Source organism: Trachymyrmex cornetzi, unplaced genomic scaffold (genome assembly GCF_001594075.2).
Source record: "Trachymyrmex cornetzi isolate Tcor2-1 unplaced genomic scaffold, Tcor1.1 scaffold302, whole genome shotgun sequence".
NCBI lineage: Eukaryota > Metazoa > Arthropoda > Insecta > Hymenoptera > Formicidae > Trachymyrmex > Trachymyrmex cornetzi.
In genome coordinates this window covers 805,174-825,770 of record NW_017297714.1, presented here as the reverse complement: position 1 = coordinate 825,770, position 20,597 = coordinate 805,174, and the positions used below count along the sequence as shown (strand labels likewise).

General features: G+C 31.9%; 1 protein-coding gene across 1 annotated transcript in view; it reads right to left on the bottom strand.

The window, feature by feature from the left end:
- RhoGEF3 (Rho guanine nucleotide exchange factor 3) overlaps positions 1-20,597 on the bottom strand; it is a 179,008-nt gene that overhangs the window by 130,226 nt on the left and 28,185 nt on the right. The window contains exons 2-4 of the mRNA XM_018509523.1: positions 6,511-6,682; positions 4,165-4,426; positions 2,061-2,359 (exon numbers count right to left, since the gene is read on the bottom strand). Of these exons, the coding sequence (XP_018365025.1) occupies positions 2,061-2,359; positions 4,165-4,426; positions 6,511-6,647 (698 nt within the window). The 5' untranslated portion in view covers positions 6,648-6,682. The remainder of the gene's footprint in view (positions 1-2,060; positions 2,360-4,164; positions 4,427-6,510; positions 6,683-20,597) is intronic.

Here is a 20,597-nt window from a genome sequence, read left to right as displayed (position 1 = left end):
ACAAACTTACAGTAATAATAAAGTAAATAACGCTAAATTAAACGGTAATACAAAAATAACATCAATACAAATATAAAAGTAATAAAAATGAGAGGGGGGAGGAGAGGGGGGAGAGAAAGAGAGAGCAAATGAAGATTGCATCGTATGTACTAGTATGCTAAAAACCTCTTTGAATATGTGACAATCAGATATCCGAATAGTTTTCCTCGAGAGTAGACACAAATCTCTTCACGGACATATGTACCCTCGACTATGTCTGTTATCTCAGAGTCTTCATTTTCTATGCCTTTCATCGCATGGAAAAAATTCTTACAAACTACTGTGAAAATGTTATATCCCGTAATAACAAAATGGAATTTTTCCATACTAGTTGTATTAATAAGAAAAATGTATGCGGGAATATCGATCTCGTCGTATTTTCTTTGCAAGACGGATCAAATGATATGAATTGAAAGTAAGTATAATGATTGATATTTTCGCCACACGGTCTGGACAAAGTTCAAAGTCTCTCCACTAGGGATTCAATCATCTTTGCCGCCTGTCGTGATTAACGTGCGATCAAAGAGATCGTTGGAGATGAAAAAGACGCTCGTGAAAATGAAATTTTCCGAGGCGCTCTCAAGTTGCGCCTCAAAGTCTTGATGCTGCTGTATTAGACGCAATTTGATCTACCAGGTAAATGAGAAATGTTAAAATGTTAAACGTTAAAATGCGAAATTAACCGTATAAAAGGACCTTATGAGTTTCTAGTTAAAATTAATTTTGTCTTGGACTTATTTTAACGAAGCGTTGAAAAGGATTATCGATGGAAAATACAGAATTCGCTGAATTTGTATGAGCAGCTCGACGTCCGATGTGATTTGTGAAACTATTAATTAATTTGGGCTAAAGACAGAGGAAAACGTACGATGAAACTAGGTGACGAAGCGTATTTCAGATACTTGCTGCGAATAACCTTTCGTCGATATCGCTCCGCATATGGAGCTGACGAAACGCGCCGAACAAATCGATTGGGACAGGAATATCTGTGCCCTCAATTAATCATATTTACCTTTTAACCGACATGACACGTAGAGTCGTTCGCTTCCTTTGATAGTAATGTGATGTCTTAAATAGAACCGCTCTTTAAATAGAGCGATCTTTCAGTCTGAACAAGAAACTGGCAAGATGGAGTAACCACCCTCTCTTTTAATCCACTGTCACGTACGCTTGTGTCAGTATAATCGTTGTATTGAACATTGCAAAACATTTCTCATCTATACGTTTATCCATCATACTTTTTACTTGTCAAAATTGACTGGTACGAGAACAGCAATTACTCTTGCTCGGTTTATTTTTGAGTGTCAATAAAAATATCTCGTATAAAAGAGATAAATCTTTTTTTATACCGCATGAGATTTGGTATTTTTAACATGTTTATCATGCGGGATGTTCTTGAAAAAACTTCAATCTTATCTTTACAGATTAATCAGCCAATCGGCCTTGAGAACGGACATCATTCTAGATTCGGCATTTGACGATAAATTTTACATTCCCTCGTGTAAGCAGGTCACGCTCGACGGCGAGTATCCAAGCGCACGAAGAAGTAGCGCGAGAGTGGTCCTCGCAGTAGTCCGTTGGACATCATGAAACTTACATCGTATGTAAACACTAGCATCTAGGGAATCTAGACGGAAAGGACAAGCATGAACAGGATAACGATTCAGCGACTGTTTTCGTTATTCCTATGCAACAGTCACGCTAACTTCATAAGAATATTCCGTGCTGGATGTCTTCTTCAATGACTCAGGTAGACGCAGTTGCACCATTTTATCACACATGTACTATTTCACTGTGCACAGTAGTAACCATGCACCCACAAAATCTTCCCAAATTCACATAATCAACGTTTATAAATTTTTCAATTGATTATTTTTAACATTTCAGATATTATCAAACTGAAAACTTGCCCTGTGCAGTACTACTGGTTGTGGAGTTCATGGAACAGTTGAAACACACCGGGACTACTCTTCAGAACGGCGAATTTAATTAGAAAAGAGATAAAACGCGTGACGTTTTACCTGTCGACACGCGGGATAGGACCTGCGTTAGTGATCTCGCTTGTATCCGCGGCTGGACTGATTCTGCGCGGCGGCAGGGCGGGAGGCGCAGCCTGACCTGGGGCCTGGCTCGAGGACAAGGTCGAAACGGGTCCTCCGACGCCCACATTACCCCCACGTACCCCATCCTCGGTCGAGTGCTGTCTCGAGGATTGCGAGTTCTGTGAGAGCCAGCGACGTCCGGCATTCCGCGTCACTACCATGGGCCCGCCGGGCCCCGGCTGATGACCTATCGTGCTCCCACTATCCAAAGACGTGCTCTGTAACCGAAATCCAAGGCCATTCTTCGTGGGCAGAGAGAAAATCCGTGGGACACGATTGAATCTGAGGACTACACACACCGATCTGAGAGACCGAGCGAAAATTCCAATTAAGTGTTTAAATTTTTTCTTGTTTAAACATTTATTTTACGATTTATGGTAATTCTACGCGAAACACTACTGTGTCACCTGACTATTAATGTAGATTAACTTTAATCTCGGTTTAACTTACTTCTTATTTTTTTCTAGAACTAAGAATTAAAAAAAGTTAGAAACCAAGTTAAATCGAAATTAAAGTTAATCTAAATTAGTAGAAATGCACGTTAACCGAAAAGACTTGAATTTTTCATATTTTACTCTATGTCTGACATTGTCTTAAAAAAATTTATTTTTAACGTGCATTTAGAAAATAATTAACACATTTAGAAATTAATTACATTTAGTTAACAAATAACTACTTGAATCCAAGAGATCTAGTGTATAGTCCTATAGTCCTAGAATTAATTATTGCGGCAAAATTTCAGATACATAAAAATCACTGTTAAATAATAATTAACGTTTCTGTGATTTTAAAACATGTTCTTAATTGCTAATATATTCTTTAAAAAAATGTCTAATGCCCGTTTCTACCAATGTAGTTCAATTTTAATCTCGTTCAACCAACTCTTCATCATTTTCTAGAATTGGAAAAGGATGAAGAATGAGTTTAATAGAAATTAAAATTAATCTACGTTGGTAGAGAAATAGGTTTAAATAAAAAATCTTTGAAACGCGCGCACATATTACGCCATAAACATTAGTTTCCTTTTTTTCGACCGTTTTTGGTTTTCCTTTATTAACTAGGGCTCATTAACGGGTATCATTATCGCTATGATCGTTATGAAATTGTGTCAATTGCCAAAGGGGCCTGTGCTATAGGGTGCCATTATCGTTACGTCGATCGCGGACTAAACTTGCGTAGCCATAAGAGCACGAGGAGCCATGCGGCTGTCTCTACTTCCAAATACGGTCGAAGCACGTACGAACAACCGGCGGGTTGGCGCAACTCCGTCGCGTGTCGAAGAAAGTATTTTTATTCTCTCGTACGTCCTGCCTGAGAAGAGAACTCGTCCGTACGGGCGATTTGTCGCGATAACTCGAACTTCGAACGTGCGTGTCACTTTATTGACTTTTATTACTCCACACTCACTATCTCATTGACGTGTCACCTGATTTGGGAACATCCGTCTATCAATTCATTTATACAATATCGCAATCGATCGAAATACGTTCAGAAATACATTCCAGACATGATAAGTGATTTTATAAAATATACACGGAGAAAAATATTTGGTTGAATTAATTGGAATTCTGGTGGAAAATAAACGATCCAGAATTTTAGTTAAGAGAATTCTGATTAAATCTATTAGAATTCTAGTATAGATGTAACCAAGGAAATTTCGAATGTTGGTTATCTTAACCAGTAATCTAGTAGATTTAATCAGAATTCTGGGTCATTAATTTTCTATCAGAATTCTAGTTAATTCAACCAGATACTTTTCTCTGTGCAAAGATTAATTTCAAATTTTCGATTATATTCCATCACAATGTAATTGAGAATGCGGTCCACTTGGCGTTACAATAAAGTGCTTTGTTGATTGACTAATCGAAAAAAAGAATTGTACTAATTTATACCAATTTAAAGAAAAATGCTTTAAATTTGTAATATCAAGTGGACCGTAACTTAAATAACGACGAAGAGCACCAATGTGTTAGATCAATAAAACAGATTATTTAAATTCGTTCGATTATGTCTCAAGACATACATTTACGTGATTTTTTCTGGATGTAGCGGACGAGTCTTGCGAGGATCCTCTTGCGTAATGCCGAGCGAAGACCTCGGCGAGTCTGGATCTTCCTGAATTCGCATTTGACTCGGATTTACTTGGCGGCGAGCCATCAACAACACCCGCCAAATTCGGATTGCTGCTCTTGCGCTCCGGAAATACTAAGTGCTCGATGTTCGGCGTGTATCCAGGATCGTTCCTGACAATGTCCTGGAGCGTCACGCGGCTGGGTCCGCCATTACTGCAACAATCCATGCGCAATGCCAATTTTCGTTAACTGTTGTCAATGATAATAAACTGTATATGAAATTAATTTTACTAGATTCGTATTAATAATAATAATAATGCGTGATAAGTTAATAGGCTAATAAAATAGCAAGGCGTTAGTTTTTTAAATAATTACACTAAAAAAGAAATTATTAAATTTTAATACATATTTCTTTGAATATAATAATATAATAGTACTAAGTAAATATTTACGGTAAATATTTACTTAATAAAAGAATAATCATATTAGTTATTTTTATATCAAATAAGTGTATGTTTATATTTAGTAAATTTTTACTTAGAACTATTCAAACAAGTACCTATTAATTAAAATTTAGTATTTTTCCATATATAATTATTAGACTACGGATATTTATGCAAAATACTTAACTGAATATTAACCATCGGAGCAGTCAATTGTTGTTCGTTAAAGAGTTATTAAAAAGTAAAGTAAAAAGGTTGAGATTGTCATCTGTAAATACGCAATTTATGCAAAATATGCATTTTATGCAAAATATTCAGTTAAGTATTTTGCATAAATATCCGCAGTCTAATAATTATATATAATTATATTTGTCAATTAATAAATATGATCGCCCCAATTAAAAAATATGATATATTTATTAAATAAAAATATAATTATAGAGAAAAGTCCTCTATTAGGAGATAGCGGCGTTTCTGCTAAACTAATAAACGCTATCTATTGGTTCTACTATGAATTTATTGCTCTTGGATTGAAAACTATTTAGTACAAAATTCATTATTAGATCATGTTTGTAGTCATTGTAAAACAAGATTGAGTAAAAATACAAATTTTATAAACTCCTTGAATTAATACAATGATAATAACAATAATTAACAAGGCTCGACCTCTAGATATGTCGGAACTACGATTGTGCGAGACGCAGTTCGACAGATTTTATAGTGCGATAGCGGTAATTTTTATTGCTGAGGATGGCTCAAATAGTAAGCCGAAACGTACATAATTGTAATGTTTATATATTAATAGATATCATTTAACTTTACGCAATATAAGAATCAGCGTTGACTCCTAACGTCCTGTTAATTATTGTGATTATCATTGTCAAACAAGATTTAAAAATTTTAATGTCTTCAAGTTTCATTAAGATGAACCTTTAACCCTTGCTTATTATTTAATAAATAAATATTTGGCAATAAATTCTTCATGTAGTGATAGAGTAAAGTCGTACTAATAGAAAAATACGGGATATGTTGAATTGTTTAATTACAAAAGTTAGATTTGATGATCGTAAAACCATAAGGCGTGGAAATCGTAATATGAGATACCCAGGGTATTTGTATTTTGTAATATGAAATAACCCATGCTGCTATGTTATAGTGAAAATCGTTGCTAAAGTATAAATGTTATTGCACAATAATAAAAAAGACAACAGAAATGAACGTCGAGTGCCTATTTCTGCGATGCTTGATTCCAACTATCTGAAGACGAGTTCTGAGTATAATCTATCGCATGCTTATTTTTCGCGCACACTGGCTGTGTTTGTTTGTATTTTAGAAACATATTATAATAATTAAATAAAATTTTTGAATTGCAATATTGATATACTTTGAGTTTTATTATCGATTTTTCGGGACATCTCATATTAGGAGTACAATTTTTTGACTTTGCGATTTGCTCACTTGTTAAATTTCTTTAATTTAAAAATAATAGAATTTGAATTAAATTTTATATAATGTTATCTTAAAGCTTATTAAATTCTCTTCAAAATAACCTATTATTTTTTTAAATTCTGCCTATGGACTTCTATCATTTACCCAAAATGATCTCAGTATTTCATAATAGAGGCCTTTCTTCTAATTTTTTAAAGAAATTAACATCCATCTTACTCGTTTATTGACCAATTACCTTTTATTATGACTATAGATGACTATAGATCGAAAGATGTGTAAAAATCCATTCCGAGAAAGTACAAGTAAATGTCTTAAGGTATAAATTATTCCATAAATAGATTTTAATCTTTTAGTAATTTAATTAAGATAAATTCTTGATATAAATTTGTAAATTTTTTAACTAACCTGGGCCCGAAACCATGCGACTGTCTTTGTCCGCGTCTCTTCCCGCTGCCACGGCCAGGCTTGATGTTTGTCGCCTCGGCCAATTGCAGCAAACGGCTGCGATGCTGCCGTAACAGCGGGTCCTCCCGACGATTCATTCTATCCTATGCACCTGGAATCTTGCTCCTGCATCCTGGAATTATCCAAGAAAAGAAGACAATAAATTCACTTAAAATTTACTTATGTCCTTTGATATCTTCATACACCGCAATTATATTTTTTGTACGACACCAATAAATAATTGTTTTACTGCCGTGAAGAAAAAAAAATACTTCTCAGAATAGGTTCTTAAAAAATTGTAATAAAAACAAAAATGGGTGATAAAGGCCGTATTCGGTCAAAGCGGTGTTTAATAATATATTTGTGTGAGTTTTTTTATATTTTTCTATTAAAGCAAATAGCGCGCCAATTATTTGTCGGTCTTAAAACATAGTTCTAAACTGAAGCTAGAGTACACAATATCATAAATTAAGTTGACAAGCATTTTAATATTACGGATTAGTATACAAGCATTTTATATTACAAGCATTTTAAAATTACGGATTATTATACAAGCATTTTATATTACAAGCAGTTTAATATTACTGATGTTATATCTTTGAAACACTAGTAGAGAAGTTATTGTGAAAAATATCATCTCAACCAGAATTCAAACCTGGATCTCTTTCATTCTGCGTGGGCATCTTACCAATTTATCACCGTGGCATACCATAACAATAAAAGTTAAAAAAGTTTGTACGAGATGGAAAAACATATTTGTGCTGGCAAAGTTCAACATGTGTAGAAAAAAGCACACTCATTGCAAAATATTAATTTAAATTTCCATAATGTTCACGAGAACAAACAGTTTAATAAAGTAAGTCTTGCTTACGATGCTTTATACATTTTTACGAGATTTGCAAAAGCATGGGCTTGCTTTTAATCACTCTTTCCACAAGGATCGGTCAGAGAAGAGGAATTTACCACAAGCATACACTGCTTGTACTGCTTTTCGACTCGTCTTCTCTCTTTTATCTCATTTTGATACAAGAAAAGGAGGCAGATATATAACAGAAAGGAGAAAAATGCTGTTATCCTCCACTGTCTGCCTGTCGGTTGCGCACCTTTAAAAACGTTCTCTTTCTTCTCACCTCTCGAAAACTTGGCGATTCCTTATCGCGTAAAATGTGTACAAATTCATGTTTCTCCTAAGGAATGATACTTTTTTTCCAAGCAAAATATTTTTAGTTCTAACGTGTATCATAAGGCTAATGTTTTACATTTATTCGATATTTTCGTTAAAAAATTTTCTAATAATTTAAAGAAAATGTCAATTTAAAGAAAAATAATCGTTTCAAAAAAGAACAAGATGTCTATTGCAATTCTAAAACGCCATTAAAAGAGTACTTAGGCTTTTGTATATTTCGACGTAAATTGTAAATAATTTTCTGAGAATTTCTAATGGAGGATAGAGGAAAGTGAGAATTCCAAAAAAGTGTCGCAATTTTAAGATCTCAGATAGCATAACTGATTCATTTGAACTCGAAAAGTATTTACTTTCTGTTCTTTATAAATTAGCATAATCTGTTTAAAATAAACATAAATGAAAAAATATATATATATAATACAAATATATATGCATATTTGTATATTATCTTTAATAAAAGTAATACCATATATAATTTACATAAAAATTAAATGTGACAAAACAGGAATTCATTTCGTAAATAGGAAGTCAACAAAAATTCTTTTCTCTGTGCTATCTGGAATATTATTAAAATCGCAGGCCTTTAGCTTTTCAGGTTTTAAATATTTCATTGTAACTTATAAATAATTTTTTCAAAATTTCCTCCATGAAAATACTGCTTATAATAATTAATTGTTCTTAATCTCGGCGCAAACTTTTGTGACAAATACACTGAGAGAAATGTACACAGTACAAATTTATTTGATTACTCACGTTTTGTAAATCCCAATGTAAAATTTGGTTGCCATTACAAAATAAGTATTTTTTTAGTAATTTCAACAAAATAATCCACTATCGTAGAGCAAGGAGTGTTTCGCGGAGCTATCAGAGATGGCGTGTCTTCTTGTAAGAGAAATTCAACGTCTACCTCTATAAAGCCGAGACGATTAGAGACAATAGAGACTAATCTCGTGGACTTCTCGGTTCTCGCCACACCATGATCAATCATGGTAACTATTTTTTCAGAGCGATTAGTAATCTAAATTGCTCTAAATCTATATATATTTTTGCTAAACTAAGGAAATTAAAAAACGCCAAACATAATCACTTTGTAGAAAGTGAGAGATACTTATATATTATTCATTTTGTTCCGGTAACAAAATGTTCTATTTCTAATTACAAAAGAGATCTATAAACATCATACAAAACAGTTTTGTACCATTAAATGATCAGTTTAGTTAATAAATTCAACAAATTAATATTGTCGTGGTAACCAACGGTTTGATTGATCATATATCAACAAATAGTCAGTTACAAAACTTTGGTTATTGGTACAAAACATTTCTCTCAGTATAGCAATCTCGCACGTGAACGCGATAAATAGGTGAATAGTCGAAGACAAACTGATGAATATCCTTCCTACTTTTCGTTTTTATTTTTTTTAATAATGTCACTCCTGGTAGTAGTTTTAACAGAGCACATTAAAATATCGACTATCGAAGAAAGTTCGGCGGTCATGAATAGTTAGCCGCAAAAGCAACAATATGCATGCCGGAAAATTTAATATCAGCCGAAATTAACCGACGAAGCGAATATTTCAAATGTTTGTTCTCCATGTTTTAATTTTCATTGGATCGTTTGGTGTTTTTGATATGCAGGGTAGAGAAACGAATAAACATTAGATTTTCCTAAAAAAAAAAAAAAATATCACAATGAAAGAACACACTGAGAGAAAAGATATAGTATTGGTAACAAAAAAAGAGAATTATTCACAAATGGCCGATTATTATTGGATTACTTTGTTAAAATTACAAAATATATTTTTTTTGTTAGACGAACAAAATTTTTTTATTTAACAGTACAGATTTATTCGGTTACTCACGTTTTGTAAATACCAATGTAAAATTTGGTTGCCATTACAAAATAAGTATTCTTTTAGTAATTTCAACAAAATAATCCACTATAGAACAAGGAGTGTTTCGCGGAGCTATCAGAGATGGCGTGTCTTCTCGTAAGAGAAATTCAACGTCTACCTCTATAAAGCCGAGACGATTACAGACCAATCTCGTGGACTTCTCGGTTCTCGCCACACCATGATCAATCATGGTAACTATTTTTTCAGAGCGATTAGTAATCTTAATTGCTCTAAATCTATATATATCTTTGCTAAGCTAAGGAAATTCAAAAACGCCAAACATAATCACTCTGTAGAAAGTGAGAGATACTTATATATTATTCATTTTGTTCCGGTAACAAAATGTTTTATTTCTAATTACAAAAGATCTATAAATATCATACAAAACAATTTTGTACCATTAAATGATCAGTTTAGTAAGTTTAGTTAATAAATTCAACAAATTAATATTGTCATGGTAACCAACGGTTTGATTGATCATATATCAACAAATAGTTTTTGTGTCAGTAACAAAACTTTGGTTATTGGTACAAAATATTTCTCTCAGTGCATACACAGTGTTTCAGGATCACTGGATTTTCTTTTTATCAAGGACACTTTGGAAGAAACTAAAAATCCATGGGCTGCGAAACCAGTATGGATGGTATAGACTACTATAGAGCATTCCATACTTATATATATTCAATATATGGAATTCCATTTATTGAATTCCATACCTATGTAATAGGTATTTGATCGGGACTCTCGTGATAGGCTTTTCTCCTGAAGAGCTATACCTTTCCAATATGTCTATTGCACATTGAACGCTATGAACGAGTGATATTCAATGAAAGCTCTGCGTTTTCGCACGTGATGATGTAAAGCAGAACTCTCATTGGATATCGCTCGTCGCTTATCGTTCATCGCGTTTTAGTGTACAATAATTTTATTTAAAAAAATAAAATCAGAGCAGCTACATTTGCCATGTAAGAAAGGTATGTATGAGGAAATATATATTTACCCCTTCCTTCTCCTCTATCAACCTATCCCCAGAAACTCCATACATTGAAAAATTTTACTTCGTCGCCCGTACAAGAATCTCCATTTTGAATTGCATTTTGAGATTCATCAATCTTTGCCGCAATCAGCATTGGAATGAACACATCTACGACCGACAATTTTTTCTTCTTAAGGAAATTCTAAACCCGTTTTATTGGCTCAAACGAATTTACATACATATGATTTACGTGTCATTGAAAAATCGCTATTACATCGCATGCACACATACGCATAAACTTAGCGATAAAGTGTCTAAAAATCTAATTTTGAGAACTCGACGGTGTTCGTTCATGTAAACTACTAGTCTGCAGACTACAATTTCGTAAGCACAGAGATTGTAAAGCTTTTATATCAAGCAAATGTTACCAAGATGTTGATAACATTGAGCTCCAAACGCCATATTGAACTAAGAAATGACAAAGCTCTTAATTTCAAAATTTTTTTCGTTCTCGGTATAAATTCCTCACAGACACGTATACCTTAATTCTGGAAAAAGATTTTCAAATCTGTAAAAAAAGAAAAAAATAATTGTTCTACAAAAATTATTGCGTTTAGTGGATAATATACACGATTTTAGGATCGCCTTAATCGATCGATCAAATTAAATTCACCGACCTTGATGCTCGACGTGCTTTAAATGACGATTTTACTTCCTCCGTTACAAATCGTTTTCCGATTCTATTAAGAGCAGCTCTCTTTTGCAACTTCCAGTTACGTTGACGCATAATCTGTATTATGGTTCACTCGGGCTCAATGAAAAGCTCGTTTTCTCAGTGGCGAGGGTTTTCTCAGTGGCGCATCGGCAGCACTCTATTTACTGAAATTCAACGATTTTTCCTGCACGGGTTTAGCCGCGTTGTATTGTAAAATACCAGGATAAGACACAGAATCAAGGATTTTAAAGGTCGATTGGCCTTTAAGAAGAACCGACATATGTAACGTTTTTAGATCATCAGAGCGTGAATTCCGGGAAGCCACTGTTTTTTGTTTCAATTTGATTTATGTCAAATTGAATACTTTTCTCTGTAATTTTGCTAAAGTAACATATACATGCACGTGCCGTCCACAATTTTCAAAAATTGGATAACGTGTCGTTGGCCCGTCGTTAGTTCCACTTTGCGGGATTTTCGTTCGAGGAATCGTGGTGATTCGAAATGTAATTTGTAGCCCATAAAAGTATCATTCGTTTCAAGTTATTATCATTGGCGACGGGGAGAAAAAGCACAGAGCAGGAAAACGCGGGAGCGACGCCAAATCGAAGAGCAAATCGTGCGCGCGCGCGATTACTCGTCGGAGGGATGATCGGATTTGCGTGCATTTGGACAGCAAATTTCGAGACGTGCAGCGCACGTAACCCACCCTATAAATTGCGAGTTCTGATTAGGATTTACGAGGGCGCAAGCACGCTCTTTAAAACGAGCACTACGAGGTACACCGCGAGTTCTCCAATCGAAATTTATGGCTGCGTACCTCGCGAAAGAAAATAAGAAAAATGAGAGGGCGAAATCTCGCTGGCGGAAGGGGATTTTTACTACGAGCTCGTACGTTTTCTGACAAAGCGAATGTTTCGACCCTTAATCTTTTCTGCGGTACTAATGCTTTTTGATTTACATACACTCACTTCCTTATGTTCATGGAGAACCGTTTTATCACATTGGAAAGAATGAGAATACTTGATTACATGAATATAGTTTAATCGCTTTTGTATCGCCGTTATACTTTTATTTGCAATATTTTCTGATAATTATAAATGGAAAGAATAGAATAAACATATACAGATAAATATAAATTAATAGATCGTAAGAGAATCAAAAGATCATAAGAGAAAGATCCTTATATATATTTTTGGTCGAAGCGAATCTATTAGTGCATAATAATATTTAAATATACACTTTGTAATTTGTAATATTTTAATTTTGATTTTGAAAGATCTTTAATATTGTATATATATTTGAAAGTATACAGCGCGGTAATTATTGCGCACAAATTTCGACTTGTTAGGTATTAATGTATAAGTTATATTTTAGATATTTTTTATAAGCTTAAATTAAACGTTTTAAATGCGGCGAAAACCTTCGGATTAAATTTGTAAAAACATTTAAAATATAACTTATATAAATACATAACAAGTTGAAATTTATGAGTAATAATTACCGCGCTGTACTCTCATAGCCTTGATTTGTAATATTTTAATTAATAATATTTATTTACAAATTTGCAAATATATTTTTTCAGTTCTATAATTGCATACTAATTCGATTTATATGACTTAAAATATAATCATAAACTGAAGTTGGAAATAACATCACAAAAAAATTGATCGCTAATTTAATGATGCTAATAAGCATTTAAAATACGAAATGCGAAAAATATCACCTTAATAAGGGTTTGAACCCGGAATTTTGGCATTGTATGTCGATCAATATGCTTATAACAATCATTTACCAATTAGAATATAGTCATATAGCTCTTTAGTCAAATTATATTTTTTAAAAATCAAAAACTAATTTTTTAAACTTTTTTATCAAATATGAACATTTTGATTACAAAAAATTAATTTTTTAAAAAATTAATTTTTGATTTTTTAAAAATATTATTTAGCAAGAAAACGATTATATAACCTAATTAATAAATGGCTATATTCAACAGAGAAAGCAGCTTTGCAACTGTTGTAAAATTTTTCAATATATAATTGGTTTATACATTTAGATTCATAAAAAATGAAAGATAAGAACTAATCGTATTAAAGAACTTCACAACTTGCAAAGCTGCTTTCTCTGTTGAACGCAGCCATTGATTACTATAAAATATATTAATCGACATAAAACATAAAAAATATTGTAAATAACGATATAAATATAAACTCAAATTCCAACTAATGTACAGGGTGTTACAGATACATACTAGGCAGTACAACGGGTTGCGCGGTAAATTTTGCATGGGTAGGCGCCCGGGGGTAGGCGCTTAACCTATGCAAAATTGCCGTGCAACCCGTCGTACTGCCTAGTATGTATCTGTAACACCCTGTACAATGTCTTTTACAACTAGGGGCTAATTTTACCATGCCCATTAATAACAAAAGACAATTAGTTTTTCAATGCATTAAAAGCATCGAAAATAACATTAGGAAATTTCCGATAGACAAAAAGATAAAAATCACGAACAATTCCATACCTATTTTAAACAATATAATACCTTCTCCACTTTTTACATTAGACACTGATAAAAAAACTTCAAGAAATGGAAAGAGACACAAAAAAATTTTATCATTTCACATCCGAATGTCATATTTACACAAACTGATAAAGGGACCGTCACAATGGCATTTGACAGAGATGTTTATATGAAAAAAGTTAAAGATATGTTGGATGACACCAACACATATGAAATAATAGAGAAAAATCCCATTAGAAAACTTACTTCTTCTCTTCTCGTAATATGCTGACAAGATGGAAAAAGCATGATTACATTAACAACGCGAAATACAAACAATTACATTGCAGTGATGGGTTGCTTCATAGAGCTTATACTGTGCCAAAGACATAAACCAGGATGTCCATTTAGAATCATAATTTCTTCGATAGGGAGCCCGTTATATGCCTTAGCTTCATACTTACATAGTATCTTGCTGGATTCGGTTCCAAAGGCGGACAGTCATATCAAAAATAGTTTCCAACTAATTAATAAACTCAAAAAAGTAAATATTCAAGATGATTACAATTTGGTCTCATTGGACGTGGTGTCATTCTTCACAAACGTCCCTATACCCTATATTGTAGATGTTGCTTTGGATTGTGCGAACGAAAAATGGAATCATATATTTAAAAAATGTAAATTTTCGAAAAAACAGATTTTTTGTCAGCAGTTCAGTTCGTTTTAAATTCTACATATTTTACATTCGACAATGTCATTTACAAACAGTCCTTTGGCACACCCATGGGTTCTCCCTTGTTTCCCGTCATTGCAGACTTGCAGTGCTGCAAAATTTAGAAAACACCATGTTACGTATGCTTAACAATCAATTATCGTTTTTTTATTGATACGTTGACGACGTATGCACGGCAATCCCGTCATCTGACACAGCAACAATATTGGAGCGTTTCAACTCTTTCCACCCGAGACTCCAATTCACTTTGGAAAACGGAGGAGAGTCTCTTAACTTTTTGGACATATCCATGAAGAAAAAAGGGATGTCCTTGACTTTCGACTGGTATCACAAACCAGGTTATTCGGGAAGATATCTGAATTTTTTGTCTACCCATCCGATCTCACAGAAGAGAGATACCATCATAGGCTTAGTCGATAAAGCATTATTACTATCCGACGCAAAAAAACCACACGGAGAACTTAAAATGTGTGATTAACACTCTACTCGAAAATGATTATCCGCTCGATTTCATTTTTAACACTGTCAACAAGAGAATCCACAGCATCATGAAACAAAAAACGGAAACGCGGGACCACTCAAACAATGAGAAGAACCTAATAGAATTTCGCGGTTCACAGTACCATTTATATTTTCTATTCGAGAAATTTAAACAACTTGATAGTAAAGAAACAAAAGTCGGATTTTATAATATCAACAAATTACAAAAATTTATTAAAGTTCAAAAATATCCGCGATCCCATTCTACAAAGACCAATGTAGTCTACTACTAAGGTCAATTGCTTGCACTGCGATGCTACATATGTGGGACAAACGGGTAGACAATTAAAAACGAGAATTGCTGAACATTGCAACCACATCCGGTGGAATACATCTACCCGCTCCGTGATAACAGAACACAGGTTGCAGCAGGGACATGAATTTGGTTGGGATAATATCACAATTCTAGATGAGGAACCCTGCTATAAAAAACGTTTAATCTCAGAAATGTTAAATATTAAGAAACAGAAAAACAGCCTCAACTTACAGACGGATACAGAAGGACTTCACAAAGCGTACATATCGATAATAAACAAATTATGACTTTGCAGCGCTAAGATATGTTTTAGACGTTGTAACATATCAGTCAGTATCGGACTGTCACATCACATAAATTTACACATCTTAATTTTAACTGCCTGACTAATATTTTTATACATTTATAATCGTTGACTTTGGATTAGTAATTTTATATATTTATATAATTTTAATCTCTAACTTGGGGTGACTAACAGTTTTAACAATTTTACATATATTTATTGACCTCATAATTATAATGACTGATATAAGCAACTTGACACGCATCTTATCTACATCATATATTGGAAGGATGTAGGACATAACGGTGAGTTCTTAACATAGTTATGAAATTGCTTGTAGATCTGTACCTAAAAGATTATAACTTATAGATAATTGTGAAAGATTTCTTTCAACCGGTCGTCCAACCGATTGCGAGCAATTTGTTTTCACTCCAATCTATGGTGTTGCATCTGATTTACATAAGAGGCGGATCACATATAGTTATAAGATTAGTTCAATACATCCTTTGTAACGTTTAATATTGACTTATTTAATGCGTTTCTATTCTGCGAATTCTAAGCATCTGATGATGGCATAATTATGATGCCGAAACATGTAATGTAACACAATGTAACACTAAGTTTTTTAAATTATATTTATATTTTTATATCAATTTATTGGAATGTAAAAAATGTTTAACGTGTTACATATATATTATATTCGAACTTGACTTTAATTTGCCCTTCTGTATTCTTGATATTATTGACATAAATATACAAAAGCAATTAAACATGCTTGGCTTTTTCTTTATTTATTTGATTTATTAAAATATTTTAATACTCAACCAAAAATTTTACATAATATGTATTTCTGAAATTTATAAAAAATGGTACATAGAGAAATACGAATTAAAAAAATATAATTAAAGAAATATAAATGACAAAGAATTGTCTTAGTATATATATATATATATAAAATGTCATATATAGATATAGATAAATTTTCCTGAATTAATCCCTGTTGACGCAAGCAGATACTGAAATGATTATTCTTTATTTAATCTCAAATGGATTTTGCTTCTGTAGAATTATAATGAATTTGCGAATTTATCTGATATTTCATTATTTGTAAAGGCAATTTTTCTTCTCGAGATTTTATTCAAAAGTAATGGAATGAAATGAAAACATTTCATTTTGAGCATTCCTAATCCGCGTAGGATTTTCAATGAAGAGGTGGAAATTGCACGACACACGAGGAGAAAGATTAATACGTGACGAGCTTTAGAAGGACTCCCGGTTTAATAAACGGCATTCTATATTTCTAGTTTTATCGTTTAGGACTTCTGTCCTAACAGTGGATGGGATCACGTACTCACATAATATGAGTCCAGATTTGTTGGACATATGTTCCAGGATTGCTTGTGCGGGAGAGTGTGAATCGTTAGTAAAAAGATCATATTGAAGGAATAACAGAGCAAATTTATGAACATCACGTAAATGTTTGCGACTATCAATTATTAGACAAATTAAAACGCCGAGAGGAAATATGATATATATTATACATATATAATGCAACAGAAAATATAATATATAAAAACTATAAATTTAGATTCAAAATAAATTATTAAAACAAAAAAAGGTTTATTTGTTTATATTAGTCTTTTTAATACGATTAAATTGAATAAAAAATACATTAAAGTCATGAAATTCGTATTAAATAAAATCTCATTTTGCGCCTGCGATATAAGTCATGACAATTTACGAGTATAACGGAATATCTCTCCACAGGCGTTGAAACGTCATAGTAAGTTGAAGACGAGTCGCAGCATTCTAGATATCTATAAAGCACCTTAAAACTTAGATTTTCGTAATAGTTATTACGAACGCGACACCCGATATTTGCATATCACTTTAATATAACTTCATAATATTATTTGATTTCTGTCTAATCCCCGTATCGCAATCTATAACTAAAGCTCGACACAGAAAATCAACAACCTGAAAGCCGAGCACGTTAATTAAAAATAAACACTTGGCCACATCTAATTAATTAATAAAATGGATTAATTGTTTCATTATAATAACAATGTTTCATAAAAATCATGAATATGACAAATAGCTTTTAAATAATTTCTTTTTTTATTTTATACACAAACACATAGAAGAGGTAACTTAATAAAAAAGTTTAGAATTCATATCATGAATTATTTCATAAAAAAATTATATAAATAATATCTTTTCGTATAGAACATGGTAAACAAATTTTCTTTGCGTTTGATAGAGAAACATGACGAAAATTAACCCATAATCGTATTTATAATTGTAATATTATAGATTAAATATGATCTGTAATATTTTTTAATAAAAATTATTTTTACATTGGTATGAAAATATTTTGAATTGTGTATGAAAATGTTTATTATAATATAAAAATTATTATATTTTTTTTATAAATTTAATCGGCAGAAACGAATGAATTCAACGTGCAGCAGATAATACAGGTAATTGTGGCGATCGATAGAACGTTAATGAGACGGCGAATGGATATTCTTAGATAATAAACATTACGTTAGATAATTGCAGGCATAATTCTATGGGATTAAACGAAGGAAATCTATTTTCACAGAGATTACGATAAATTCTCTTCTTTCTGTTGATTTAAATATTTAATTACATTTCATTAAAATATGGTTGAAAGGGAAATTTAGAATATAGAATTTTTGCGTGCCCCTTCATGTATTTTTTTTTAAACACAATTCTCAATACGATTTTTCCTAGTATTTTGCATTAAATGACGTAACAGATAAGATTTTCTTTGCATTCCTATAATCATAGTGTTTATGCGAACGTTCGGGATTGTGTGACACGTACGTACGATCATACAAGAAATATATTTGACGGCTCTCGTACTACATGGATAAATGCAATGGCGGTGACGTTAAGTCAACAGAACGTAGTTATCTGCGCTTACGGAAAGAGAGAAGAGAGAAAGACGGAGAAGGAGAGAGTGACGTAATTGTGAGGACGTGGTGGATAACGTGAAGCTCTTCAAGTTTGGCTACCATCAAATTATGTCAGATTTTCAGAACTTTCAAAAAGCTTTCCAAGAACTGACGGTAGTCCTTGATAGCTGAAATTCGAAGCTACCATCACCGTGTATGATACCAGCTCGACTTTGTTGAGTGACGTTGGTTTAGAATACTAATTTATCACTTTAAATTAATTTGCTAAAATTATTTTTTACTTGTTATCTTCGTTGGTTCTACGATGAAAAATATTTGATATATAAAAATATATATCTACAAATATATTTATATAATTATAAATAAAATGTACCTATTTATGTTTCCTTTCTATTGTATAATCTGTCTCTATACATATGTATAAAAAAGATAATTAAAAAAACCATTGAAAAATATTTTTAGAAAAATAACTTATTGTTTTTCCTTATAAAAATTGCGATTACATTGTACAACATTGTATGTATAATTAAATATATGATTATGCAATTATACATATATACTTCTCTATACGATTATTATATTTATAGAGGAAAATCGCCGATACTGACTCCTAAAGTGACACTCCCTTATTTCTCAGAAACTAACTATTGCACTTTATTAATACTAATAAAATCATGATCTGTTTAGCTAATTAAAGAAGTACAAACTCATAATTCATATATTTGTGGCTTATTTCTATACCAAATCAGCTAAAAAATTCTATGAATCCGAGAAGAAAATTCTTACGGTGTTCTTTTGCAAATTGCATAATTAAAATAATAGTGACTGTATTATTGATAATATTACGTCATTTTAAATGTCTATAGTTTCATAAATTAGTTTTTTTTACAGAATAGGCTATATTTTTATTTATAGAATAGGAATGTTGGTATTATTGCTTACTATATCAGTTTTGGAGCCTATTTTGTCAGACGCTTATTTTTGCATAACTTACGAAAAACTTAATTATTGCAAAATTGCAAAGAGTATTATAAAAACTGCTTATACTATCTGATAGAAGATACTTTTTACTTTGTATTTATGTTTTTGAAGTTGTATTTTTACCTTTTGTTTAAGAAATATTGTCCAAAAACAAAGTGGTATGTCGGTATCGGTGACCTTCCTCTACATAAAATTCTACATAGACATTTTTTCTCATTCTTTCTAACTTAACTTTTTTTAAAATAAACAATGCAAAAAATTATCTTTTAAATCATTTTTTATTTTTTCTTAGTATTATTTTTTTTGTATATACAAGTAAAAATGATAGAAAAGATAGAAAGATATATGTAGACATAGCCTACATATAATTACATAATTTCATGTACATATATTTTATATGTTCTTATATCAAAAATTTTTTATCGAGTATCAAGTTCTCATCATTTTGCTTGTTGCTGAAAATCTTTATAATTGTTAAAATATCTAAATAATTACCGATTAATAAACAGCAATATTACTTATATATTGGTTATTATATAAATATTAATACGTGATCGATGATTACGTAGCCGAAATAATTATTGATACATGTCAAAATGTACAAGATATCAGTTGTCGGGATTTAAAAGATAATGTATCATACATACATTAATATTAGTCACAATTGCTAATCCTTTTTTTTTACGTAAATGATTAAATTTATAATGCGACTTGTCCCATTCGTAACTCTTGAGTGTGATAACAAACCAAAGTTAGATAGAAGTCGGTTATGCAATTTCACAAATGATTTCCCCGTGGAACAAACATAAGATCGAGATATAATATCTAGATACCTTAATTTATCAGACACGAAAGGAAAATATTAATATTTTTGACGTCAATCGCAGTTATATTGCACATAACAATACGCTTGCAAAAAATTGTGTATGCACAAATGATATCATTAAAATAAATCTCATTACACATATGTATATATACATATATATATATAATGAATAAACTCTATATACAATATTTAATATGATATATTTAATGAATATAT